The sequence below is a fragment of the Bombina bombina genome, chromosome 1 (genome assembly GCF_027579735.1).
Source record: "Bombina bombina isolate aBomBom1 chromosome 1, aBomBom1.pri, whole genome shotgun sequence".
Taxonomy (NCBI): Eukaryota; Metazoa; Chordata; class Amphibia; order Anura; family Bombinatoridae; genus Bombina; species Bombina bombina.
Window position 1 is genome coordinate 383,679,410 of NC_069499.1, and position 27,981 is coordinate 383,707,390.

General features: G+C 33.2%; 1 protein-coding gene and 1 long non-coding RNA gene across 5 annotated transcripts in view; one reads left to right on the top strand and one right to left on the bottom strand.

Moving 5' to 3' along the window:
- The window catches only part of ZEB2 (zinc finger E-box binding homeobox 2), a 135,993-nt gene extending 112,498 nt beyond the window's left edge, over nt 1–23,495 (bottom strand). For 2 of the 4 annotated variants that reach the window (XM_053698272.1, XM_053698270.1), the window contains exons 1-2: nt 23,359–23,495; nt 10,067–10,159 (exon numbers count right to left, since the gene is read on the bottom strand). In XM_053698272.1, coding sequence (XP_053554247.1) covers nt 10,067–10,159; nt 23,359–23,431 — 166 coding nt within the window. In that variant the 5' untranslated portion in view covers nt 23,432–23,495. Of the gene's footprint in view, nt 1–10,062; nt 10,160–23,358 lie in introns of all 4 variants that reach the window. The other 2 variants (XM_053698273.1, XM_053698274.1) reach the window with 2 other exon arrangements.
- An 8-nt stretch (nt 23,496–23,503) lies between these two features.
- Nucleotides 23,504–26,500, top strand: LOC128645345 (uncharacterized). The gene is made up of 2 exons (XR_008400106.1): nt 23,504–23,937; nt 25,606–26,500. It is a non-coding gene; the product is annotated as an uncharacterized LOC128645345 (long non-coding RNA).
- Nucleotides 26,501–27,981: the final 1,481 nt, after the last annotated feature.

Here is a 27,981-nt window from a genome sequence, read left to right on the forward strand (position 1 = left end):
AACCTCTTGTATTGGAGTAGCACCGATGGGACATTTATTGCATCCTATTAAAGCAACTACAGCCATACTTTTAAAGTTCTCACTTGCAATAAGTTATTTGGTGAGTGGCACTAGAATTTGCACGTTTACTTAGGATTTAGTTATATTTTTCTAGCAGTTTGATAGTTTTGATGTATGCTCTCTCAAAAGGCCTTACATTGTCTTTTATGCCTGTCCTGAGAGGAACTTACATTTTTATGCTCAACCATGATTGTGTTGGGAAATTCAGCACCCCTGGCTGATGTGCCCAAAATGGGATTTATCATTCCTGTGGTATTCACAATCTGCCAGCCCGACCCACTTCAATTAACCACTGGAGACTGTCTATATTCATCTAAGACAGGGTGTTCTTTCCTACAAAGAGAGATCAAGATTGCTCACAGCAGCAGTAAACCACATCATCTTCTCCACAAATAATGATCTATGAAGACATTATAAACACATATAGATGGGTAAATAACAATATTAAAATATAGGAATCGAACTTTTCAAAGAATCTGGATTCTCAATACACACATGCACACACACATGCATGTAAAATAGCAAAACACTTCAACACCTCAAATGCACAAAAAAGGAAATCCTGGTTTTAGATCCAACTTATTCAAGGATGCTATTCATTTGTAAACTTTTTGTTTTAGGGGGGCAGTGCAGAGTTTAAAGGGACAGTCTACCATAGAATTGTTATTGTTTTAAAAGATAGATAATCCATTTATTACCCATTCCCCAGTTTTGCATAACCAACACCGTTATATTAATATACTTTTTACCTCTGTGATTACCTTGTATCTAGGAACCTTCTTCCAGCCCCCTGATCACATGACTGTGACTGTTTATTATCTATTGTCTTAAATTTAGCATTGTATTGTGATAGATCTTAAATAACCCCCTGTGCCTGAACACAGTGTTATCTATATGGCCCACGTGTACTTTCTGTCTCTTTGTGTTGAAAAGAGATTTAAAAAGCATGTGATAAGAGGCAGCCCTCAAAGGCTTAGAAATTAGCATATGAGCCTACCTATGTTTAGTTTAAACTAAGAATACCAAGAGAAAATAGGAAATTTGATGATAAAAGTAAAATGGAAAGTTGATTAAAATTAAAAGTCCTATCTGAATAATGAAAGTTTAATTTATACTAGACTGTCCCTTTAATATTTTAATTTACATTAAAGGGATAGGAAAGTCAAAATTAACCCTTTGAGTGCTAATCACTTTCCCACCTGGGTGCTAAGCACATTTGAGGGTTTTTTAATTTAAATTTTTTTAAAATATATTTTTTCCAACTTTTTTCTTTTCTTTTCAGATCCCCAAGAGTTATACAGTTAGAAAGGTTAGGTGATTACCTTTCCAACGGTGGGTCTTGGTGGTCTGTAGCTGCTTAGATGCCTGAGATACAGGCTTCTAAGCAGCATGCCCCCTTTCCCTATATTGTCCATTGTCGTTTTTTAATAAAGTTGCGCGGTGACGTCATCACATCATTGCGCGTGACGTCGCCACGGAAAACGTGAAGCCCCGGCGATGCCTGTCATTATACAGGCCCGATCGCCGGGGTAGGAGCGGGTGGGAGCCCCCAGATCTCCCTCAAGGTGGGAAAGTGCTAGCGACAGCTCAGAGCCGTCGTTAGCACTCAAGGGGTTAAACTTGCATGATTCAGATAGAGCATGTCATTTTAATACACTTTTAAATTCCCTTCTATTTTCAAATGTGCTTTGTTCTTTTGGTATCCCTTGTTGAAAAAGAATGTGCACATATCCTACACTAGTGAGAGCCAGCTGCTGATTGGTGCCTGCACACATTTGTCTCTTGTGATTGGCTAACTAGATGTGCTCATCTAGATGCCAGTAGTGCAATTCTGTTACTTCATCAAAGGATAACAAGATAATGAAGCAAACTTGATAATATAAGTAAATTGGAAAGTAGTTTAAAATTGTATGTTCCATCCAAATCATGAAAGAAAATTTTGGGGTTTCCTGTCCCTTTAAGAGAAAGCCAAAGCCAGTAATTTTCATGTTTTTGTTTTTTTTGCTTTTGAGAGAAAATATAAACAATGGCATGAGTGTAAGTTGTTATGATTTAAAGGGACAGTCTACACTAAAATTGTTATTGTTTAAAAAGATAGATAATGCTTTTTCTACCCATTCCCCAGCTTTGCACAACCAACATTGTTAGATTAATATACTTTATAACATTTAAACCTCTAAATGTCTGCCTGTTTTAAAGGCTTTCTTGACATCCTCTTAATTACATGTTTTTTATATTTGCATTTCACAACAAGAGACTGCTAGTTCACGTGGGCCATATAGATAACAATGTGTTCACGCCCGAAAGTTATTTAAGATTTAGCACAACACAGTATTAAATGCAAGTCAATAGATAATAAATAAAAAGTCATGCGATCAGGGGGCTGTCAGAAGATATACAAGGTAATCACAGAGGTAAAAAGTATATTAAAGGGACAGTCAACACCAGGATTTTTGTTGTTTAAAAAGATAGATAATCCCTTTATTACCCATTCCCCAGTTTTGCAAAACCAACACTGTTATATTAATACACTTTTTAATTCTGTGACTAACTTGTATCTAAGCATCTTCTGACCGCCCCTAATCACATGACTTTTAGTTATTATCTATTGACTTGCATTTTAGCCAATTAGTGCAGTGTCTGCCACTAGCCACGAGCGTGATCACAATGCTATCTATATGGCCTACATGAGCTTGCTCTCCCCTGCTGTGAAAAGTAAATAAAATAGAGGCGGCCTTCAAGGGCTTAGAAATTATTATATGTGCTTTCCTAGGCTTGCTTTCAACTAGAATACCAAGAGAACAAAGCAAAATTGTTGATAAAAGTAAATTGGAAAGTTGTTTAAAATGACATGCCCTATTTGAAAAATGAAAGTTTTTTTGGACTTGACTGTCCCTTTAATATAACCGTGTTGGTTATGCAAAACTGGGAAATGGGTAATAAAGAGATTATCGATCTTTTAAAACAATAAACATTATATTGTAGACTGTTCCTTTAATTTCCCTAGCTTGTTAAAAAAGATATGTGCCATAAAAATGCCCTTAACCACTTGATCACAATGCACGTGACCCAAGAGATTTAGATTACCTGAGCTCAAAACTTTCCGTATAAAAGACACACACACAAATAACTACACTAAGTATGATTGTACATTTTAGTCATTTCTGTATAAGTTCTAATGCATGACAGTTTAAAAAAAGAAAACTATTAACTATATAGAATGTGATTTAAACAAGTTAATATAGCAGTGGAATACTCTTAACTTATGAGCTATCTAGGCTATGAATAAGTCTTTTAGTACTTTGACAATTTTTTAAATTTAATAGATTTAATTGTAGGGCCATCAAACACATCTGTTAATAGTGTTTACAATAAAAATGTCTGTGCAAATGATCTTTACTGCACATTGTTTTGTCCTCAAAACATGCACAATAATGAGCTGGGAATGTCTTCATAAACTGTAACAGATTTAAGTTTAAACTCTAGTGCATTACATATAATTAAACTTTAGACACGAATATGTGAATTTCAAACAGGTGGTCAATCTTAGGGCTATTTCTTTGAACATTGGACAAACTGCTTTCAATTTTTCATTTTAAAATGGCAAAACATAGCGAAGTCTAGACTTAGCTGTTCATAGACATTGGCAAAATGCATTTAAAAACTAGATGCATATGCAGATTATCTTTAGCTGAAATTTGTGTTTAAACCATGTTTATAAAAAATAAAAACTACCTTCAAATAATAATAATAGCAAAGTGTGTTTCTAAATAATAATAATAAATAAAGAAATATATGTGCTTAGAGTGAAAAATCTAAATATTTCACTTCCAGTCTGTGGATAACTTTCACAAGGACCTCTGAATGTCTCTGTTTGCCACTGGTAGATCTAAGTGGGTTTCTGAAAATAAACTGAAAGTACAGTATGGGCTCTAGAGCAGTTATGGTCAAGTCTAAATTTTAATTTATGACTATATTTTAAAACAGAACAGACCACGCTTTAGCTCCTTGACTGCATATTTCAGTATATACAGATTAAGAACACACTTGGACCTTGCACTGCACTGATTGGCTGATTGACTGATGAATTTCCAGTACCCTACCGGATGTACATGCAAAAAAGTAGTTTATATACGTAAATTGCTACATATTTTTTAAAATGTTGTAGTTTTAAGCATATACAGTTTGTGATTAGTAACCTTAGCACAAGTAGTAGTTATGTTGCTCATTGTATTATTTTATTGCTTTTTTAATGAAAACCAATTGGCAATTTCTTTTATAATATAGTCAAGTAAGCAACTGATAAGAATTCATTGTATCCAATGATCTTTCAGGAACACCCTTGCAAATGGGCTGAACTCTCTCTCAAACAGCCCCACTAAGAGGATGATTCCTCTTGCTTCCTCTTGTTTATATAGCTTTTATATAGTAAATGTAGTTTCAATAGGCAAAAGCAGCTATTTAACATTTCAAAAGAAAAGAAAAGGAGCTGTATGTAAACAATTTAAAACAATCCTAAAGGTAAAATAAATCATTGTGACCACTACTAATAAAATTAAGGTGTTTGAAAACGTTAATGTCAGTATTCACATTTTTGCTTTAAAGGGAGTAATGGTTATTATCAACCCAAACTTTATGACTATAAAAAACTGAATTTAAATATAGGAGAAATGTTTCCATATCTATCTATTACCAAATTAATCTCCCTTTTAACATCTCATGAATTAGAATCCTGAATCCTGGTGCATATTGATTATTATATATTATTTATAATGGGGCATTTTTATCATATGCTTTTTTATTATGACATATTTCCCAGCTTTGCAAACAAGAGCTGCAAAACACAAAACACCATAATATTACAAATGAAAGACACAAGTAGGTGGTCATTCTGTGAAAAGAACATATAAATCAAATCTGATTTTGTCAGTATCGTACAAAATTAAGTTTCCCAATGTTTATCATATAAATATGATCATTTAATGAATGTGTTCAGTAATTAAATCAACTTTTTGGAGCAGAATGAAAGAGTCATGTAAGTGATGCAACAGCACTTTGCATACTTTTCTAATGTAATAGTTCAGCTGATTAGATTCAGTCTCTGATTGGCTGCAAAAAATGCAGTCACAGAGGGATCAGTCTTAGCTTAAAGGGACATTAAAGTCATAATTAGACATTCATGATATAGACAGAACATACAATTTTAAGCAAATTTCCAATTTACTTATATTATTTAATTTGCTTCCTTCTCTTGTTATCCTTTGCTTAAAGGTTTATCTAGGTAAGCTCAGGAGCAGCAAAGAACCTAGGTAATAGCTGCTGATTGGTGGTTGCATATATATACCGATTGTCATTGGCTCACCCATGTATTGAGATAGAAACCAGTGATGCAATGTTGTTCCTTCAACAAATGATACCAAGAGAATGAAGTAAATTTGATAATATAAGTAAACTGGGAAGTTGTTTAAAATTGTATGTTCTACCTAAATCATAAAAGTAAAATTTTGGGTTTCATGTCTCTTTAAGTAAGTTATTATTTTATTGATAACAAATAAAACTTGCAATATATTTTAATTTAGCTAAAATATAATTTTCTTTTTGCGATAAAGGTGATACCCTAATTATATATGTCACTTTAAAACACAAATGGGAGGTTTTGAACAAAAGACACTAGATTTGTTTCAGTTTTGCACGTCAATAAAATGTGATTAATATAAAGAGCCCTAAGTACTAAATCAAAGGCATATAAAAGAGATGACTATAATAACTGACCTAAAACACAGTTTTGGAGAAACAGAGACCCTTTATTTGGTTACATTATAGTGAAACACGAATGTATAAATTCTTCACAATTCACATTATACATTAACATTTCTGATTTGGTTGGATTCTCTTTTCTGTCTATAAATTGCACCCTTTGCATTTGGTTTCACAGATGTACAAGCCGCATAAAACAAGAACAAAGAAACACGTTTTAAAACAAAACTAAGTCTTTGTAATGAGCTATGCAATACAGCTGTAACTGCAGCTGCAATTTTTTTAAAATGTTCTTTTAATGTCCAGCTGGTCTTGTGCTTTAATAAAATTGACATATTGATTCTTTTGAATTTACAGATGCCTGTTTTATAAACTCTATCTCCAAAGCCTAGACATCTTCAGAGCAGTGTCATTTTTTTCTCTCCAAATGGATCAATTATGTGCCCACGTAATCCTGTTACCTGTGTAATCCATGCATACTTTTCCCATTTGCTGCAGTTCCCAGGCAGACAAACTAGCATTATGTACACATAAACAATTAGAGCATTTCCCAGATATTATACACTGTTGCCCCAGTGAAAAGCAATATAATGATTAATAAACTAAAACACAGATAATACTGTTCTTCTTTCAAATAAACTTTATATCTAAAATAAAAAATATATGAATAAATACTAACAGGCCTATGTTCAGATTTCTATATCACAACCCCCTCCAATTCAAAATGCTTATATCCTATTTCAGGACAAATCCAAATCCAAATCAGACAGCTATTCAAATGTAACTTCTGGTATCAAAATTTTGTGGATTACTCTACATATTGCAGAACACAAAAATCCTTCTGTTTTCTAAAATATTATGATGGCTCTGGATGGCTCTTCAACATTCTGCCTGGCTCATTAGTTTAATATGACATAATATTAATTGATAAAGTTATTATATTATACTTAAAAGGACACTGAACCCAAAATTTTTCTTTCGTAATTCAGATAGAGCATGCAATTTTAAGCAACTTTCTAATTTACTCCAATTATAATTTTTTCTTTGTTCTCTTGCTATCTTTATTTGAAAAAGAAGGCATTTAAGCTTCTTGGTTCAGAACTCTGGACAGCACTTTTTTATTGGTGGATGAATTTATCCACCAATCAGCAAGGACAACCCAGGTTGTTTGCCAAAAATGGGCCAGCATCTAAACTTACATTCTTGCATTTCAAATAAAGATACCAAGAGAATAAAGAAAATTTGATAATAGGAGTAAATTAGAAAGTTGCTTAAAATGTCATGCTCTATCTGAATCACAAAAGAAAATATTTGGGTTCAGTGTCCCTTTTAAATCTATAGGATCCTGTATGAAAATGAAAAAAAAAATGTCTCAACTAAACATTTCAAGTAGCTGTTTTAACAGTAAATATGATATAGAATAATGACTGCTGTTTTAATTGTTAAACATTTTCAACATAATAATATCTTAGGGATTTTAATTATTAAAGTACCATAAAGCACTGAAAAAAATAAACTATACACAAAGAAAATAATGATATGAACAATGTTAATGATGATCCAATGACAACCCGTGTTTTGTTGACAATGGCTGTAATGGAGAATATTACCAAGTAAAGAATATGAGCAATATCATTAAGAATTGCATCATAAATCTGAGGCAACAATAACCAATACACTCAAGCATTGAAAAGGTCCTTTTCTTTATACTGTGGATTACATAGATATTAACTATACTACATTCTACATGTTACCTTTCAAGTAGACGTGTGTCAGTTAAACTAAAGTAGTAAAAAAAAAACACTATAAAACATATATAACAAAAATTGTATGTTCTCATTTCTCATATGAAAAGGATAAAACAAATTGCTAAATGTTACAAGTAATGTTTTTCACTATGTTGATCTTATTTACTGTTGTTTGTTTGCAATGAGTCTTATGTTACAAACTTTTATTTTAAGAAATGGTTAAAGAAAACATTTAAACTACTATTTTACCTATCTGAAATCATGTGAAATAATAAAACATGTGAATGCTTTAGCTAGAAGGAAAAGGACAGATTCATATAATTCAGTATGTAAATCGATGCATAATATACATTCTATGAATCAATATATAGATGACATTTACTTTAAAATGTGTTGAAGATGAAAATGTGAATTGGGTAAGTACATATATTACAGGAGGCAGAAGGATATTGTTTACAACAGACACATAAGTAATTATTTAAAGGAAAGGCACAATGATTTCTAAAACCCACAAAGGCTAAAAGGAAACTTTTTGAGGACAGAAAGATTTTTAGTTAGAATTTTTTATCAGTTATCTAATATGTTATCCACTTTAAAGGATTTATTTCAGCAACAATAAGGCAAATAATTATTGTATCATTGTATAAGAAAAAAAAAGTTGTGAAATCGGTATTGTCAATCTAAGCTTCCTCCTTAATGAAGAAGGTAATATACTCATTTAATTTTTAACAATGTAATGTCTGTGTGCCAGTGGGTCATCAATGGCTGCCTCTATATAATATATAAATATAATATAGACAAAATATTACAGATCTGAGGAAACATAATAAGACAACATATGAACATATTTGAAGAACAAATATATCTGTCTTTTTCTATAATTATATTACCCCAATTTCAAATGCATTAAACGTAGCCTTTCAGTGATTAACAGTCAAACAGTATGCATTAGATGTTAAGGCATTTATCTTGCAATAACTCTGATTAACGGTGAGATAAAAATGATTAGATCAGGGCTCCTAAAAAAGTGATTTCTACTCCAAAAACGTTAATATAAATTATATATTTCTTTAAGTAGTCTTCTTCTATTTGGCTTTTAAATATTTCCCCTGCTTCCTAAAGACATATAGTTAGCTTTTGAATTAAAGTTTTGCTTAATCATATTACAAAACAGATTACTAAGACTTTGTTCTCATACTTTTTAGATGAAAATGCTACCTGAGCACTCTGTGTGTAATGCAGATACAAGTAACAAACTCCAGTATGTTATCTCATATATATGGCAGAGTTTGTTCTTAGAGTCTTTGACTCAGGCCACAGTAAAATACTGAAGACAGGGAAATATTTTCAAATTACCTCAATATTTTGCAAACAGTTTCACCTGCATGCTGCGAATGTTAAGGAAGAGAAGGATGGCAATTGTGTATTTCTATAGCATCTACTGCATTCATTTATAAATTACCTCATCACTGACTGAAATTAACACTAATTCTTACAGGCAATTTCTCAATTTCCAATGCTAATTACATTTTTTTTACTTTTAAATTCTGTACCACCTGTTTTGGGCAAGACATCTTAGGCAGCGCGACCGCATTTAATCACAATTTTAATTAACCGCCCTGTAGATGTGAAAAAGAAGCAATTATAATGTAGATGAATGATGATTTTTCTGCATTAAATTGTTTTGTTTCATTGGCATGTTGATTGTAACACAGCACACAAATACAGTAACTGTACATTTTTTTCCCCATTGTAATTTAGTAATTGTTTCTGGAAAACCAGTTTGGGAATAAGTGACTTCATCTGTTTGCAAATTGATTGATACCATTAACTCATAGATTGCTGTTGCCTATGTATTTTGCAGTGAATTGCTTTGCATAAAATACAAGAGAAAGTAAGGGGTGCTTTTGAGGCATTAAAATCACACATTTTCTGATTATGCTGTCTGAAAAGTAGCAGGGATCAAAATAACGGCATTTGGAATGATTGTTATAGCTCAAAATGTAAACTATTAAGAAATACAAGTTGTGAATTGTATTCAGCTGCAATTACATTAGTGACAAAAGAGCATTTAAACCTATAACACAAAAATACCGCTGTTGCAGCTTATAAACGGTAGCAAATATTGCCAACATATGGGAATAGTACACTTGCATGTGGTTCTGCGGGCCCTTCTATGACTTAAGGTATGTTATGAGCTCACTTTGCCTCATAGCTTGCTTGCCTGGTATATAGCGGTAGTTCATCAATACAAACAGATTCAAGAAGTTTGTCTTTAAATGAAAATTTCCCAAACTGGATTTGCAAGAGTATCAACACAGTATATGCACAGATCTATAGATCTGAGGACAGATAGTGACAATTTCCAACAACAAATGCTTCCTTAGTGATGCCAGTCATATAGTTCTAATAACATTTATGTATCCATTGCAAACATTTAAAAGTGATTTTGCATAAGAAATGAGAAGACAGATATCTTGTAAAGGGTCATCTGCACCTACTGTGGCTTGCTTCTCTTCTACATATATATTGGTCTCGTTCTGGAAGAGGAGAGAGGTCCTGCTCATCTCTGTCAATGTGCAATATAAGTCCTCCTTTTTCAAGCAAGGAAAAAAACAAGGAATAATTCAAAAAGCTGAAATAATACTACAATAATTAATTTGTATGACAGGACAATAAATGATATATTAACTGGAAAACAAACATGTATGCATAAAATTATCGCTTTGCTGTTATTGTACCCTAAAGGTCGTATGAGGTTAATAACTGCTTATTTTTTTAGTTTTGTTAAAGAAAAAAAAAACATTTACAAATCAATAATTAGAAAAACACAACATTCAATTGTTTGTAATCTCATTACCTAGTTTACATCATTTTTGCTCAAAATATAAATTATATTTAAAAAAAATTTATTTAGTAATACAAATCCCTTTATCTAATATTCCTAAATTGATAATACATTCTGTCATACATATCGGTGCCTCTTCAGAGTTTTTCTATTCTATTGTTGCACAGATCATATGATATGAAACCGATAAACATTTTGTACGATCACATCCAAATTGATGCCATTAAAGAAACAACTGCTGTTTTATCATACAATGCAAAGCCTGCATCTTAAAACAAACATACATACAGTTACCATGTCCTTGTCTAAAGAAATTGAAAAGCGATTTACAGAACATTTTTTGTCAAGTAGCAGCAGTTTATTTTTTAACTAATATGTAATAGTACTCATCATCCAAGTTTCTGTGCAACGGGGTTCAGTAGTAATCTGATATGAAAACAGCTAATAAGATAAAAATATATAGATAGATGGATTTATAGATAGATAGATAGATAGATAGATATTGATTTTACTGACTAGGCAAAAACATATTAGTTACAAACTAAAAAGAGTAATTACTACAGAATATACAAGATGTTTATAGAAGGATATCCCTTTCTTTAAATCATAGTGTGCCAAGATTTTAATGTCCTGATCTACTGACCCTTCGTTATAACTGAGGTGCATCCCTTGGCGACTACATCAATGAGATGTACCAAACTAATCACTAAATAAACATGAAAAGCAAACTCACAAGTGAAATCATAAAGCTTTTATATTGTGCATAAGGGAAAAAAACAAAATTGCTTTACTATAGAGATGCAGTGTGACACAGTACAAAGTTAGAATATTTTTTAATTATTTAAAGTTGTGCAGTGATCTCTATTCATAGATTTATCCATGTGGCTGTATTTATTTGTAAATTGTTTCTTTATAATAAATGCTATTTGAATTATACTTAAAGTTTTTAAAGTCTAGCCTATTTTCAATGCCTGCTTATAACGGTAACCTTTTTTTTGTAAGAGTGTATAAGTAAATCCACTGTTGAAATAATCACTTCTAACAAATGATCAAAGAAAAATAAATCTTTCACCCTAATAAGACTTTTTCTAAAAAAGAAAAAAATGCAATCCCTATTTTAAAATGGATAACAGCTAAGAAGCCAGTGACAATCATTTTTTTTATCTAAACTCATTGTCTTACTGTTTGTTTTATGGAAATCAGAGACATTAAGATGTCTATTTTTATACCCAAAAGTCTTTGAAATAAAGTTTGTACTCTACATAGAATATAGAATCATATTGTTCGGAACTTTGAGATTTTAATATTGAAGAATAAACAGAGCATTAAATCGAGCAAACTCTGACAAGGCCAATATGCACACGGATGATGCCAGCAAGGCATCTTGAGTCTTTTGTTCACAGCTTAACAAAACTGCGCCGTCACACCACTTTAACTCAACAGTGCCTGTCCAATGGGTATCAACAGATCAACCGATGCCTGTCACACACAGTGCTAAAAATTGTTAGAATGCAAGGCTTACTTTAGCCTATATGTGGTAGTAAAGTAAACACAATTTATTAATCACAGAAACACCAAAAATTGTGGACTTTAAGGAGACAATAAGGTATCCTTTGAGAATGTTTAAACTCTAGCTAAAAATAAAATCCAAATCTAAATTATACCTTATTTGTCCTTATATTTTTGTAGGAACTGGTATGTGTATTTGCAAACATTAATATTTTTTTTTGTAAAGGTCATTTTTTTAGGCAGTGGGGTTCAGGATATCATAAAACAAACAATATACTAAGCGGTGCAACTATTCAAGGAAATGTTTATTTTATTACGGTTTAATTAACTTTACAGCAGTTTTGTTTTCTTTTCTGATGGAGCAAGGCCATTTTTTTTTCAGCAAGATTAACAACTCTCTTGAAAGATCTGCTAAATGTTATACCACCTCAAACAAGAATCATAAGAAAACAAGCACTCTGATAGAACTGATACACTAGGTCTTTTTAATTGTGCTGTTTTTGTACAAATAAAGCTTTTTTGTTTTTATCATATGCTTTGTGGCACATGGCAGATACCATGAACTACTTTTGTAATGTTTTAGACCCCTCCTACTTTGGTACCCACTGAGGAAGATAAATCTGTTAGAGGCAAAAAGGCATAGGGCTTCTATCTGATTTGATAAACTACTAAACTTTCTCCACCTAATGACTCAGATATCACATTTTATATGGCAGTTACTATATCCTGAAACTGAGCATCTACTTTCCCTGTAGTTTTAAGTTAGAGTGTCTATTGTTTTTCATGCTCCTGCTGTCAGTTAACTGCCTGCACTTTAGCTGTCTCTTTCCAACTCCCTACCCTGTCAGTTCCTGGTCTGCCAATTTCAACTTGAAGCTTGACTGGGCTGATCTGATGCAAATACCTCGAGGGAAAACCCTGAAACTGATGAACAGTTATGTCAAGTCGATTTTGCACCATCGGGAAAAGGTAACCTCTGAGAAAAAAACCCCAACAAGGTTAAAGATACAAGGGCTTTTCATGTGTAATACCACTGTTACACATCTCGTTCACTGTTTACCATCCCTCAGAAATTGTAACTGTCAAAATTATACCTAATTGCATATGTGAAGCTGCCATTATAATAAAAACAGAGGCAGTGCAGGCATTAAAAGTAGCAACCTAATTTGTGAGACTACTGAAAAGGTAGTGCAAATGAATATTTCATTACTTTAATTACCAAGAACTATTCTTTTATGCAATCTTAAGAAGAGTGTTGTAGTGACTATCAACATGAAATACACAATAACATAAAACATGTGATCATAACACTGCTGTCAATATTGCAGTAGTAACATTAATGGATGGTGAATAATTGCATATCTGTGTTTTTGCATAGGTAAAACAAATGACAAGAAATAAAATTAAACAATCTATGCAGCTACAAAACTAATTTGTGAGACAAACAGAAAGATGGAAAGAGGCAAAGACAGGCAGATGGACAGACATAGATTATATATAGACAGACAGACAAATAGATAGATGATAGATTAGATAGATGATAGATAGATAGATAGATAGATAGATAGATTAGCAACTACATGTACTTAGAAAAATAGATATGTGTTTTGGCTTTTAGCTGATTAGTAACTAGAGAAAAAAAACTTAGACCTGCCAAAGTTCTTGAGAATTAATACACTCAAATAAACACATCTTTGTAATCATGTTTTTAAAGATGCAACGTTTATTGATGATTATAATGAAATAAATTAATTGAAGGACATGTGGGATATATATACGTTGGAGAATTTGGGTGGTATTATAAATTATTCTGTAACTGAGTAAAGTCAGCCTGTCTCTGCGTTTATCACTGTTATCTCAGAGGAGGTGTTTGTTCGACATTGCAGTTTGACAGCACAAAAACACTGTGGCTAGATGTCCTATCAAAGAATTCACTGACACGTATCATTTGTGGTCTGGGTTTCTTTCACAAGCCATGGCTAACTAACACTTATGCACTTTTCAAGTGTTAAACTCCACACATTTAGTGTTTGTCATACATTTAAAGCCCAGTTTCCTCTTTTTTTTATATGAAATAATAACATTCAATGGACTATGCGAAAATCTTTGCAGAAGACACAACAGCACATCTTGACATTTTTTACACGTTTTAATGCATGTTAAAAACTGTAAAAAAAATAGTCATATTTCAGGTCACAAGTTATTTGCTTTTAGGAAATATCTAGTTTAACCCCAAAATAACTTATAGCGGTTAACTTATTACAAAATTGCAACAAGGAAACCAATCACTACTTAAATATATCATTCAAAAATATAATTATTTGTTGTATATGGCCCAATGTATGCAGTATATGATTACCAAGGTATCACTATACTGAGAAAAGCTTAATATCATTTACTAAACACGTAACAAAAGTGTCAATGTTAAACTGAGTATGCGACAACTAACGTTTACAACCATGTTGCACTAGGATGAAACTTCTGTATTTCTAGATAATTTGAAGCTGTTTTGCATTAAAAATAATAGATCTAAAGGTTTGCAATTAGGTTAAAATGCTTTATTGCTGGATAAAAATTTTTTTTATAAGGTTGAGTTGACCACATTCATATATTTTTTTATATAATCTATTAGTAATGATAAATTATGTTATATACTATATAAAGAACAGCAATGTATTCCAACAAAATACCTATGAATTATCTGTCCGAGTCTGTCTAACAAAATGCATCCACCACATCCCAACATTTGATTCCATAGATCATTTCCAAATGAAAGGAATAAAGATACCTAAATATGCCTGTCACAACTCTTCTGCACTACAGGGTTGATGTGTAAGGCCTGTTGATCTAATAAAGCAACATGCCAGCTGCCTTTCACTTGCAATACTTGCAGTCCCTTAAATATAATGAATTACACTAAAACATATATATTAGCATATAACAAGGCAAAGCATGTGTTTGAATAAGTAGTTACTATATGGTGTATGGTAATTTACTCTTTATAGCCACAATCAACACATACTGTATTTTCTATAGGATCCTGCATCCCTCTCTGGCAGTTATAGTTACATAAGCTAGGTGATTATTATGTAGAATATACAATAAAAAAGGTTACTGGGGAACTCAGTGTAAATAAAAATGACCAACACACATTCACTAATATGCAGTTTGCCTCATTCTCCCTTAAACCCATTTACTTAGTCCTGAACATTTTATAGCACTTGTTTCCTAGTGCGTCACTCCAGTTCATACCATTTTACAGTGTAATCTCGTTTTGCCTTATTCCTTTAAACTATATTTATTCACAGTCTCTATTACAATTATATTTTTAAGTTATTTATCATGAGTCCCCTTCACACCTGTCCTATTTTTTAACGCCTGGCATCCCATATCCCCAGCACCGTCCCATATCCCCAGCACCGGCCCACACCCACCTCACCTCACCTCATGGCACTTATAGGAGGAGCAATCATTCAACAATTTTACGTTGGACATCCTAACTTTTTGCGTAAGCTACGACAATTACGTAGCCCGCCCATTACACTAATCTTTAGATTTCTAATAGGATATAGAATTTTTTTTTTTTTTTTTTTTTTTTTAATGTCAGAGATCTGTGGTACAAAAATGGTACATACATAATAAGAGTAAATAGTTTTCGTTACTGAAAGGTTATTGATAAGAACGCCCATAGCTAGATCAGTATACTAGCCGCATAAGACATAACATATTTGTAATTGCATTAAATAAACTTAGTTGTATCTGTGTTTTTTAAGGAATAATTGAGGTCTGGTTGTACATAGGAATAACATAACACTTAATTATTGCATGATTTGACAGATGGCATTTCTGCCAACCAGACAGCCAATGCCAGCTTGCAGTGCTTCTGTCATTTTGGGACTTAGGATATAAGACTATTCTAAGGAATCGCTGATACAAATGAGCTTCTTTTAAAGGGTGGAACTTAATATGATTAATAATAGAGCCTAAACCACTTGAGAGGAGAGCACAGGGTAAATGCCACTCACAACCAATTTGGTACAGCTTGGAATGTCAGAAAGTAATATATACACTGGTGGACAACTTTTTCCTGCAAATGAAATAAAAACAATGTGATTCCCATTAAACCTTTGACTGTCACAACAGCTTTTGAGCAATCTGACCCCAGTACGCATTTGGGAAATTGCTACAATTTGTCTGTGGTACCATTGTGAATATTATATACATGTTGCTAGTTAACCACTTAAACCCCACAAACTGATGAGTATATTTGCACAGTACTAATGACTGCATCTAATAATTAGCATTAAATAGAGTATTCCCATGAACATATAATAATGACAATGCTTAGGTACATGTCAGATGAGGGGAGATCAGTATTTATAACTCAACCTGATAGTGCTGTATCACCTACAGGGGAAGTAGATCTGCACTGTCAAATTACCAGGAGGTTGTGACAAAGGGAGCTTTGCTGCTTGACACACGGTGTAACAACATAGCAAACACCTTTAATTCTGTCATGTCTCATACCCTTAACTTTTCACACATTGGTGGCTGCTCCAATATTGACACCTACACTTTCTTAACTAAATAAGGAAATCGTGTCTTAAGTAAAAAAGCAACACCTGTATATATATTCTTGTCCCAAAATAAGTAGAAAAAAAGCTTCATGAATTTCTTTACGACACTGGGTTATATTTAATCACTAAAACTTAATAATACGATGCTAAAGTTGTTGTTTTTTTAGCAAGCTAGTTTGCTCTACAAATTAAATGAATGTATTTATATATTTAATCGTTTTGGGTAATGTTTTTTTTATCATCAGCAGAATGGCACGCATATATATTGTGTTTTATATTTTGCAGCTTAATTGAGAAAAATTATAAGCAGCAATATTTGATCCTATGTACAGAAATTGGAGGTTTCAATTTTGCTTTTAGAACATTGTCGTGTTGAAGGAGGAAATATAAATGAGGTGTTGTGACATTACTGATGACAGATAAAGAAGAGTCAAGTTTTGTCACCTAGAAGAGAATGGGTTCTATGTTTGCCTCACCCTGGTAAGAACTTACACCCAGCAATTCCTTAATACTTTATAAGCTCCCTCTAACAAGGGGTACAGTGATGGCTTCAAAAATATATCAGACTTGTTTTTTTTGCATGGAAATTCTCTGGGAACAATCATGTCTAGAAATCTTGAAAGAAAGCTCAATAAAACACAGATCTTATCTGATAAGTGAAAGTCCTTAAGATACAAAGAGTTAAGCAGTTTTCTTGCATTGCTCTGTAGGTTAATATCACAGCTGCTTGGTAAAGTATTATCCCAGGACCTCACATAACAAAAGCTGCCTTTGCAAACAGAAACCTGCACCCCCTCCCCGAGTGTCCAAAGGTGTTTACTGAAGTAAATCTGCCTAAATCCTCCATTGCTTGGGTCATGGGGATAGCAAGGGGGGTTGAAGGTGTAGGATAATCTCTTTTTGTACCAATGTTCCTAAATCTTCTGGGAACAAAATCAGAAATCTCTGTCACATGCTCCTTTTCAACTTGTAACATCTCGGTTCTTAGCTTATTTTATTAGAAGAAGCAAAGATGTCCCCTGGGATGTACATATAAAATATGAGTACCTTACTTGAAAGAAATTACGATTAATATATTACACTGAGTGGACTTTTTTATTCCTCTGATTTGTAAAGTATATTATTTTTTTACACACACTATATTTGATTTTGGTGCGGATTTTTATGTGATTGTTTTTCAAAAAATTGTTATGTATTTGATATTTTTTTTGAAAGGTTGGAGATACTTTGAAAAGTCATCAATTAGAAAGGGAAAAATGTGTCTAACTTGTATAACTTGTCACTGTCATATCTGTCCTGCCAAACATTGGGGCATAAGGGGTAACTTGTACATTTGTATGTTGTAATGGGAATACATAATCAAACAAAAAAAGTGACAGGTCTGCATGAAAGGGCTTAAATGCTCCTCTGTAAGCAGGATCCGTTTATAAATAAAGCTCTAACTAAACCTAAGAGCACATCCTAGCAGCAGCTTCTGTTTGAGACACTGTACAGTGTTAGGCACTCTAAGAGGGCAGAAGCAATCTCATTCAACACTTGCATATGTTTTATTCTTTTAGTGGTATCATAGTTTATTATATTCCAATACTCTAGGGTACACACGCTCAGTTATATAAACAGTATAGTGGGCAGCATGAGCAGACAGTGGTGTATACACCTGGCTGGCCATCAGCATAGAATCTGATCCCTGTACGACACGTTTTAGCCCAAGTGTGAGAGCACTGGCCATGAATAGCACAGGCATGCCATCTTGTAACACTATCTGGCTGTCAGGGGAGCCAGGGCTGGTTAGAGCAGGAGCTATATAAGGCTTGTAACTAGGGGAAGCCCAGCAAACAGCCACAAACACCTAAGTTATTTTATTCAGCCTCCACCCTTTGCTTTTTTTCCCCTCTTCTCACTTTTTTTTCCTTTTCATCTTGGCTTTCTGTTGCAGAATGCAAATGTAGCCTGCCGGCGGTGAAAGGGCTGAATTGTGATTAAGGAGAAGAAGAGCTCTTTCTTTGTTCTCCCCTCAGGGGATGTTTACTGGGAGAGACACAGCGGATCAGATATGAAAGGCATTCAGGTCAGCATTGATGTGAACGAAAGTGAAATCATACCTAAGGCATTCAAAAGACCGCCGTGTCAGGGGTTCAGCTAACGGTACTGAGTCCCCCTGCCAGCCAGCAAAACCCACATACAGGCAAAACTGCACATTTACTAAAATTAGTGGCGAATTAGGAAACTTCCCAATACATCAATGCACCCAGGGGTGTTCATCTTCCTTCCCCAGGGTAAAAAGAAAGGCTTTACAGAAATAAAGTTTATGTATGTATGTATATATATATATATATATATATATATATATATATATTTACATTAAGTTATCCTATAGAACTTCAAATAACTGTCTTCAAAAAAAAAATAAAAAAAAATACTGCTCCAATAAACACTATATTTTTAAATGAGTCCAGATATAACGAAATACGTTGTGTACAGGGAAGTACCTAAACTTCCCTACAATTAATGCTGGCGACAAATTATTGGGATACCATTGGTTTACAATCATTTTGTGCTCACTAGTTTCTATAAGTGGAGTTGAAAAATGTGCACATCTATCTATTTGAGAGCGTAAAATTCTTTTGAAATTAATAAAATGAGGTTAAAGGTGAAAAACACATTTTGAAAATTTGAAAATAATTTGAAAACTATTGCAGAAATCTCTAAATTGTGTATGTTTTTAGTGTATGTATGTATATATGTGTGTGTATATATATATATATATGTGTATATATATATATATGTGTGTATATATATATATGTGTGTGTATATATATATATATATATATATATATATATATCCTGAAAATTTTTAACCAGATTTTTGCTTTTAAATCCCTTTTTTTCATTTTCTAAAAAGACAACTAAAGAGCAATCAAAAAGGTGTCTGCCTTGCCTATTCAGACAATTGCACCCTTGTGGGAATGCTGGAATGAATGGTACACTGGACACCCCAGCACTATTGACGTTATAAACATGTAAATGAAACACATTAGAGCAGACAATCAATTGTCTGTGAGCACTGCAGACCTGCACTCTCTTTCTGTTTGACAGGCACAAAATAGTGACTACCTTGGGAAGCCAGGGTACAAGGGAAAAGAGGACAAAGAATTTTTTTTTACATGGACAAATGCACCTTAAAGAATCTGAATAGGACAAATGTCAAAAGAAACTGTTTAAGACGACTATTCCCCACCACGTATGGTGAATGCTGTGCTGATCTAAAGAAATAACCCTCCTCTCCTACCTTAAGGGTCAATGCACATTTCCCTATAAACTATTCCCAGTATGCCACTGGTTCCTTTGGAAATGCTTGCAAGCTATGCTTTGTTATTGTAAATGACTGCATTCATACATTTTGCACGTAGCATGCAATAAATTATATTTAATGTTTATCAACAATATATTATGTAATTAGATACCTCTAACATAGCAGCTATTTTCTCTAGGCAAATGCCAAGCAGGTTTTGCAACAAATAAATACATACATAAGTAAAATAAATATAAATATGTTTTAATGACTGGATAAAAATCACATACACAAATATAACTATGTTTTAATTTAAACGTATAAAGTATTTTTTTTAGTAAACAATAACTACATAACTATCAAAGTAACGGGTTTGGAGATACAAAAAATAACGTGTGTTATATAATGTCTAGATGATTACTGGAGAAAAGCTTTTAAGATTTCGTTTGAGAAGGTGATTGTACAACATTAAAATTAAAGACAAAATATCCCAGCATCAGGCAGAGATCAAAGCATCTGCTCAGGGATCAATAAACCACGTTATCTGATATCTGTATTTCTTCTCTTATTATTAATCACATTTCTAATATTTCGTTTTTATTTTCACTGAATTAGGAATTTATTTTGTCCACCAAACATCTAAACAACAAAAAACAAAACCATAAACAAAATCAACACAAAGTTTTAAAAAGTTTAGCAAAAAAAAATAAAATAAATTATTTCTTTACAGAATAATTTGCTGTTAATTCACACTTTGAAACATCATATCTAGGTTTTACATGGAAGGAGAAATCTTGAAATTCTATGCACAAAGATATTGGTAAAAGCTAATAACTATCTCATATTTTTTTTGTAGTCAAAAAGGTTGAAGAAGTCCCATCTTCAATAAATACACGAAAAATCATTTAAAAAAGGATGTAAGGTGCATAAAGGGTGCTTTTTTTTTCCTCCAGGGAAAGTGTTACAAAGTGAGTCAGGAGACTTATGATCAGCTGACAGAACTATGGAACATAGGAACCTTCCTGAATGTATTTGTATATTTACTACAATCCCAAAATACAAGTCATCTTACATTTCGGATATGTTATGTTATCTAATTTACCGTAAATCAATAGCAAACATATAATCTCAGCTATAATTTACTTCTGTCATACAGATTCCTGTTCTACCAGTTTTCTCAACACTCCTGATCAATTAGGTTGTCCAGAGAAAATCATTAGGGATACATTTCAAATCCCAGATGCCTCTATGTCCTCCTCCCCCCAAACCACCTTTAAGTCTTTCAATAATTAGGTAAAGCTTCTTGTCCTCAATAAAGCCAACTATTATATGGTATATTTAAAAAAATCTGAATTCTTATATTTATCTTGGTATTTGTATGTATTTATTTCTCATTTCACATATTATTGTTCCCACTATATCAGTTTCCAGTTATTTGATCACTACCTATGAAGCTTACATTTTGCTTTTCCATTATTTTATTGCGTTTGGGGGGATTTCTATGATTTTTTGATAAGAATCATCATATTTAGTGTTATCAGCAGTGACTTAAGCTCAGACCTGACATATTTTCCATGAGTACAGGAGAGAGAGAAAGAGAGGGGGGAAAATCCACTCCGTTTAGATAAATCTTGTCAGGTCCCAAAGGAAAAGGCTTCAGACACAGTCTTTACAAAAGAGAGAAAATGGAAAAATAGAGCCTATCTGCTCTGGGGGGAAAAAAAAAGCAAAAACAAAAAAAGACAAACAAACAAAACCAGAGAATTCTTTGGTTGTGCTGTATAAAATAGTCAATGTATACACTACTGTAACTTTCCTTACATACAGCTGAACATATGTTTGTAACATCTACATAATTATATTAAGTTAAAGTTTAAACTTACAAACCTCAATAAAACTTTTCACTCTAAAAGATATTTTAAGCAAATATAATTATTTATTTCACCCCTGCTGTAAAATATATATTTTAAATTTAACTCATTATATACCACCATGTGCATTTTAATAAGGAAAAGTATTTATTTGTGTGTTTTTCAGGAAATATGAGCGCAAATACACACCACAAAGCATTTGATGAAATACACTCCCTATGTTATAACGAATAGCAACAACTGAGAATAAATAAACTTATATATACAGTAACGAATACCCCTCAAAATGTATCACTAATATTGTAAGACAAATGTTTTCAACTTGAAAATAATAACTGCTTTTGTTATCTACTGAGGAGTAATGTTAGTTGGGAATAAGAGGAAAACCCCAACACAGATATTGATTGGAAAAAAATCAATAACCAAACATTTAATAAAAAGGATTCAGGGAGCATAGGAGAGGAAAGGCACAAAAATAACCTGTAATTGTAGCTTGCACTAAATCACACAGAGGGGAATGAGAGGTCTTGTCTATGTGGACCACCTTACATAATGACAAACAGAAGGGTAAAAACGACTTTGATAAAAGCAGCTCCTCTCAAGCTGCACAGAGCATGATACTCAGTTATTTGAGATAATCTAAGCAGACCAAAGAAAACAGGAAGGCTTGGACAAAACCAAAGGTTTCTTAGTAAGATTCCTCTATCACTCCCCCATATGGCACAACACCTTAACCACAACGGGATTTCAACACAAGAAATGAGCATACAAGTTAGAAAAAAAAAACATGTTGCTGCGTATCATATAATGCCCACTACCCCAGTGCTTTAGCTTTGTTTATAATACAAGGGTGCAAATCATTGAGACAAGTTAGGATGAGACTGGCCATTCATTATAGCTCTTGTGTGGAAAGTTGCCTGAAGTGGTAAGAAGTGCTTAAGGAACTATGAAAGCCAGTGATCAAGACACAGGCTGGGGAATGATCTGCATGTACTGTATGCTCAGACCACAAACCCAGAGAGAAACACATAGATACAAACAGATCATCCCTCAAAAGAACCACAAAGGGACACTGCAATATATCTACTTGTTTAATCATCAACTTACGTTTTCTGTTCTTGCATACAAAAAAAAAGTGAACTATTAGTGCTATTTATTTAGATATAGTTTGTTTTTGTGGGGGAATACCCAGCTTTGCTGTTCTATGGAGCATAACCCCTTTGAGCTGCACGTACCCCCTCCTCCCATAAAGATGAAGGGCTTGTGACAAAACAAGAAACAGCCTAGAAAAAGTGACAAAGCCTGGGAGCCCTACAGGTCTGAATGCTGCTCGGGAAAAGGAACAGGCTGCGAGCTAGCGGTTTGTGTCATTACTGGAGGCTGCCTACAGGGAGACCGTTATGTGGGAAATAGTTGCAGGAGCCAGACAAGAAAGTTTAAGCATTAAACCACCACCCTGTATCAGGAAGGGCTGCAGCTTCAGTCCCCTGGTCTTAGCTGGGAGATACTCAGCTCCTCTCCCCTTATGTCCCTGCTGCACACTTGGGGTGGTCTGCAATCTACTCTGCCTGACATTTCCTGGGATCCTTTCAACTCTCTATAACCCTCAGGGTAAAGCAGCCCCAGTCCCCCCTCCGCATAAGCAGCTCTTACCCCTATGCAAGCGGTAGGGGACAGTCGATTCAGTGGTTCTTACCGTTTTTCCTCCTTGGATTCGCTTGTTTTCGCCTCTTACACCTGGGGCCATCCGCCATGATCTGCTGCTTCATTGATAAGACTGGATCAGATGGCAGTTCGCATGGACTCGACTCCCTGGATCAGCCGCAACACGCAGACACGCAGACTCTAACAACCAAACAGAGGAACACTGTGGGCATTGGTAGATCCCATTTAAAAACAGGGCGCCAAATAATGCAAAATATTAAGAAGAGCACACACTGATCATCTTATGCCTGAGTCCTGCAGATCCCCTCATCTCATTTTAGGATGTTTTTTTTATGTTACTGTCAGACAAGGATTACATCCTCCAAAAAATGACTCAGAACTCCTGACCGTATGTGGGAATGCAGTTTTACAGTATGCTGCTGCCTGAGTCAAAGCAAGGCGGATCGTTTCCTCCTCTGAGATCCCTCATCTCCTAGCCACAAGTTGCTTAAATAAATGTGCATAAGGACACTTAGATCCTGGCCAGATGGAAGAGAATATGAAGCTTTGCATCCGATTTGATCCAAAACCCATTAAATGTGACTCCTCTGCTCACTGACAACTCACATAAGTAAGTACAATAAAACAAACTCTTTATCAGTTCTTATGTGTGCTAAAAGATGTTACAAAGACTGGTCTTGCTATTGCTGGGAAGCAGAGGAGTCCTGTTTATGGGTGTAAACTTTTGTGCATAGTAAAAAGTAACATTTTAGATAGTCTCTGTCAAAATGTGGGGGTGGGGGTGAGGGGGGTGGTTGGGGGTTCTGATACAGACTTCAGAAATTAATTCCATCTTCAAGAATATGTTTGTAGCTTTAAAGGGCTCTAAATTTAAGGATTAGCTGAAACAAGGGTTGTATAAAAATGTTACAGATGCAAGGAGTAAAACAAGGACAATTAACCCTTATTCTGCAGAGTAAATTCAATGATAACCTTTAGTATTTTTCTATCTGGCAGGGATGGAGGTTGCACTCCATGTGTAACACCTATGCACATTTTCCAGTCCGTCCTTTAACCAGGACAAACATCTTCAAAGTGTCAAATAAAGATTTACAAATGTAAACTCCAAAGGCTGTGTATAAACACAACCAAAACAAATGACATGCTCATATACACAAAGATGTATGTTTACTGCTAGTATGTGTGTAAAAACAAACAAATAAATACATGTCTATGCATAACTTCAAGTACACACTCTTAATAGAAATAGAACATACAGATAACACAATAATTCATAAATAATAATTTAATTGCAGAAAAATATAGGAAGTATTCTTTCTAAAACTGTGGATCTCTTAAATATTACACTACATGATATATATATATATATATATATATATATATATATATATAAATAGTGTGTGTGTGTATATATATATATATATATATATATATATATATATATAATCCTAAACAAAAATAAAATTGCAACAAATTAATTACAGTTGTAACTAATTCCCATATGGATAGCTGCAAAAGAATTACAACAGAGTCCAAATTCCACTTTCACTTCTTTTTTTGTAATCAAAGTAGCTGATGTGTTAAGTAACAAGTGCCCCAAAAATAAAAAAAAATAAAGAAATGAAACTTACTAAATAAACAGAAATCATATTGGGTAATTGTTATTGTGACTAAATGTTACAAAAGTCATACAATATAGAAGGAACATAATTTATGTAAATTTAAATTATCTGTAATTAATTAGCAGGTAAATACAAACTTTCAAATGTTATTATGTTGTGTAGTGTTAAAAATATGATCGTAGTCACTGAACTATATATTTTTTTTAAACTTAAAATATACCTTATAAAACACCTTTTTTACCTGCATAGGTAAGTAAATTGATACAAGACATATAAAACAAAACTGCAAAACTTTCTTTTATTTATTTGTATTTATATATTAAATCAATTAAAATAAAAATGATAAAATGCATAAACAAAGTAAAAAATATAAAGTAAGGAACATACCTTCCAGGTCCTGGGGACAGTTTTAGGTAAGAAGAAATAGCATGAAGAACCAGAAAAATAAAAATAATGTGAGAAAAATATAGAAAGTGATGTCCTGTAGATAATAAAAGCCTTGGAAAGGAAGGTTAGAGGAAAGGACCGTTATTCCTGCTGGGCAGGTTAGAACTGATCTGTTTCTGCCACTCCAGGAAACACAAACCTGGGGACGGACTGACGTGTTACGCTTTTTCTAATGACATTTTTTTCTTTTTCTTCTGTGTATTTTACAGAGCAAAGACCCTGAAACACGCCACCTATCTTTATAAGGAGGGATAATTGAAGATCACCAAACGTGAACATCATGTGGAAACGTGATCACCAAGTCTCTCTCTCTGGGAAAGGATCTGTGTTAGATTATACCTTGAAGTCACAGCAAATGCTTAGTTGAAGAATTGAAATTCAACCCCCCCCCCCTTCCACACACACACACACCTCCCCTCCTCTCTATCCCTCTACCTCCCTCCCCAACCATCAACTCTTTGGCATCATTATCTTCGTCACTAAATCCTACTGGATACAAGGCTGAAAACATTTTACACCAATCACAGATCTTATAACCCAAAGGAACTTAAACTTACAGAGAATTTTTTTTTACAACAATCCCATGTCTACAATCAAGATCATCCCACAGCACAGACTTCCACTGTAATATATTGATGCCTATGGATTTCTTTGTATATATTTATTGTTTTATATTTTGCATTAATGTTATATTTTGATTTTTATGCATATTTATTGTTTATTTTTTCATGCAATTTACAAACAAAATGCTGATATTTGTTTTTTGTTATTTATTTATTTTATGCGCTTGTGCTTGAAGAAAATATATGTTTTTCAGGAAATCATATATGTTTTTTTCTTTTAATTTTCTTGGTTAATGGAAGCAAGAATTCTTCACTATAACCGTTGATTAGAGGATGTAATACACTTTGTTATTGGATAAATGACTAAAGACAGTTTGTAGGGTAAAAGTAAGTTTATTATACTTGTATTAATTGCATGGCAATAATGATCTTTTTTATGTATATTTGTAATTAAGAGGTTGTGTAAGTATATGCAGATTTTTGATGTGGTTCCAAGAGACTTCTGTATCTGCATGGTTAATTAAATCATCAGTCAAAGGTTTCTAGTATGACGTTTGTATCATAATCCAATCAGGTTACTTAGGTTTTAGAAGACAGATATCACCAACATCTGGAATGCAGCATTCTAGACAGAAATTAATATTATTAACCAATTGTAGCTTGGTTCCCATGGGAGAACACAGAGTTTAAACGGTTTAACCTTCCAGCAGCCCTTTTTGGCAAACAAAGAGTTAAGAGATACTTAACAGGTTCCTTACGTTTTTTTTTTTTGTGAGTAGCGTTTTTAACCTTTATAAAAAAAAAAATATAATTATAAAATAATATTTAAACAATATGTATATAAGTAATATATCTTTTAAACTTGTATTTTTATTTTGAATCAGAAAAATATGTTTAAAAAAAGCTGAACAAAAATTATTTTCTTAAGTAAACATATACATTTTACAAATATATATATATCGTTTATTGGAATACAACTGCAAAATGGGACACATATATATGTATATTTGTAAGTTTTTTAAAAAATATTTAAATTCTTTAATAATACAATGATTTTTATTTGTTTTATTATGATTAAGATGATTTAATTAAGGCAAGCTTTTGCTGAAGATACCTTACAGGTATGACTTAACCGGGCTGTAATTCCTAAATAAAATAAAACAACACTAATTTGAAAAGGGGTATTCAAAAGTAAGTACACACTTGTAACCTTCTTTCCTGAGATAATATTTGGAATTATTAGCCTTTTCCAGTTAATTGTATAGAACGAGCTTTTCTATAAAATGGAATTCAGTAACCTCTGCATTTGGAAATAATCAATTCACTTCTCTCCCATGCTTTAAGAGTGAGGAAAGTTCAGTGACCCTCTGCAGAATAAGAAGCATCCATCCTTGACACTACAAGGGTGTGAAGGATCCTTATGATGAATGTCCTGTTTCCTAAACCCCTTTTAGAGACTGGGTACCCAGGCCAGCCAATCAATTGTACTTTCTCAAACCCATTTATTAAATGTGACTAAAAAAACCCTCATCCATATAACACTGAACTTGTGCTGATCTGTGATTTTAGATTTCATAGCTAGCCTGGTTCTTTCTTTCTTTCTTTCTTTCTTTCTTTCTTTCTTTCTTTCTTTCTTTCTTTCTTTCTTTCTTTCTTTCTTTCTTTCTTTCTTTCTTTCTTTCTTTCTTTCTTTCTTTCTTTCTTTCTTTCTTTCTTTCTTTCTTTCTTTCTTTCTTTCTTTCTTCAAATACTGCATGGTATTAGCAAGATAGTCTCTTAATAAACGGATATTCACAAAACAGCACATGCCTACATTATTTGGTGCAAGAACTATTATTAAAAGAGAGGAAATCAGAAAAAGAGCAGAACTTGCACTATTTCCACTTTTTCATAAAAAAAAAATCGTTTCCCTTTTTTCTGTTCCAGAAGTTGTTAGTGTCTTCATTTATAGAAATGCTGTGATCACATATTTTAGGTTCTCCAGTGTACAAAACTGACATGGTATTTAATGCTTCTATTTTC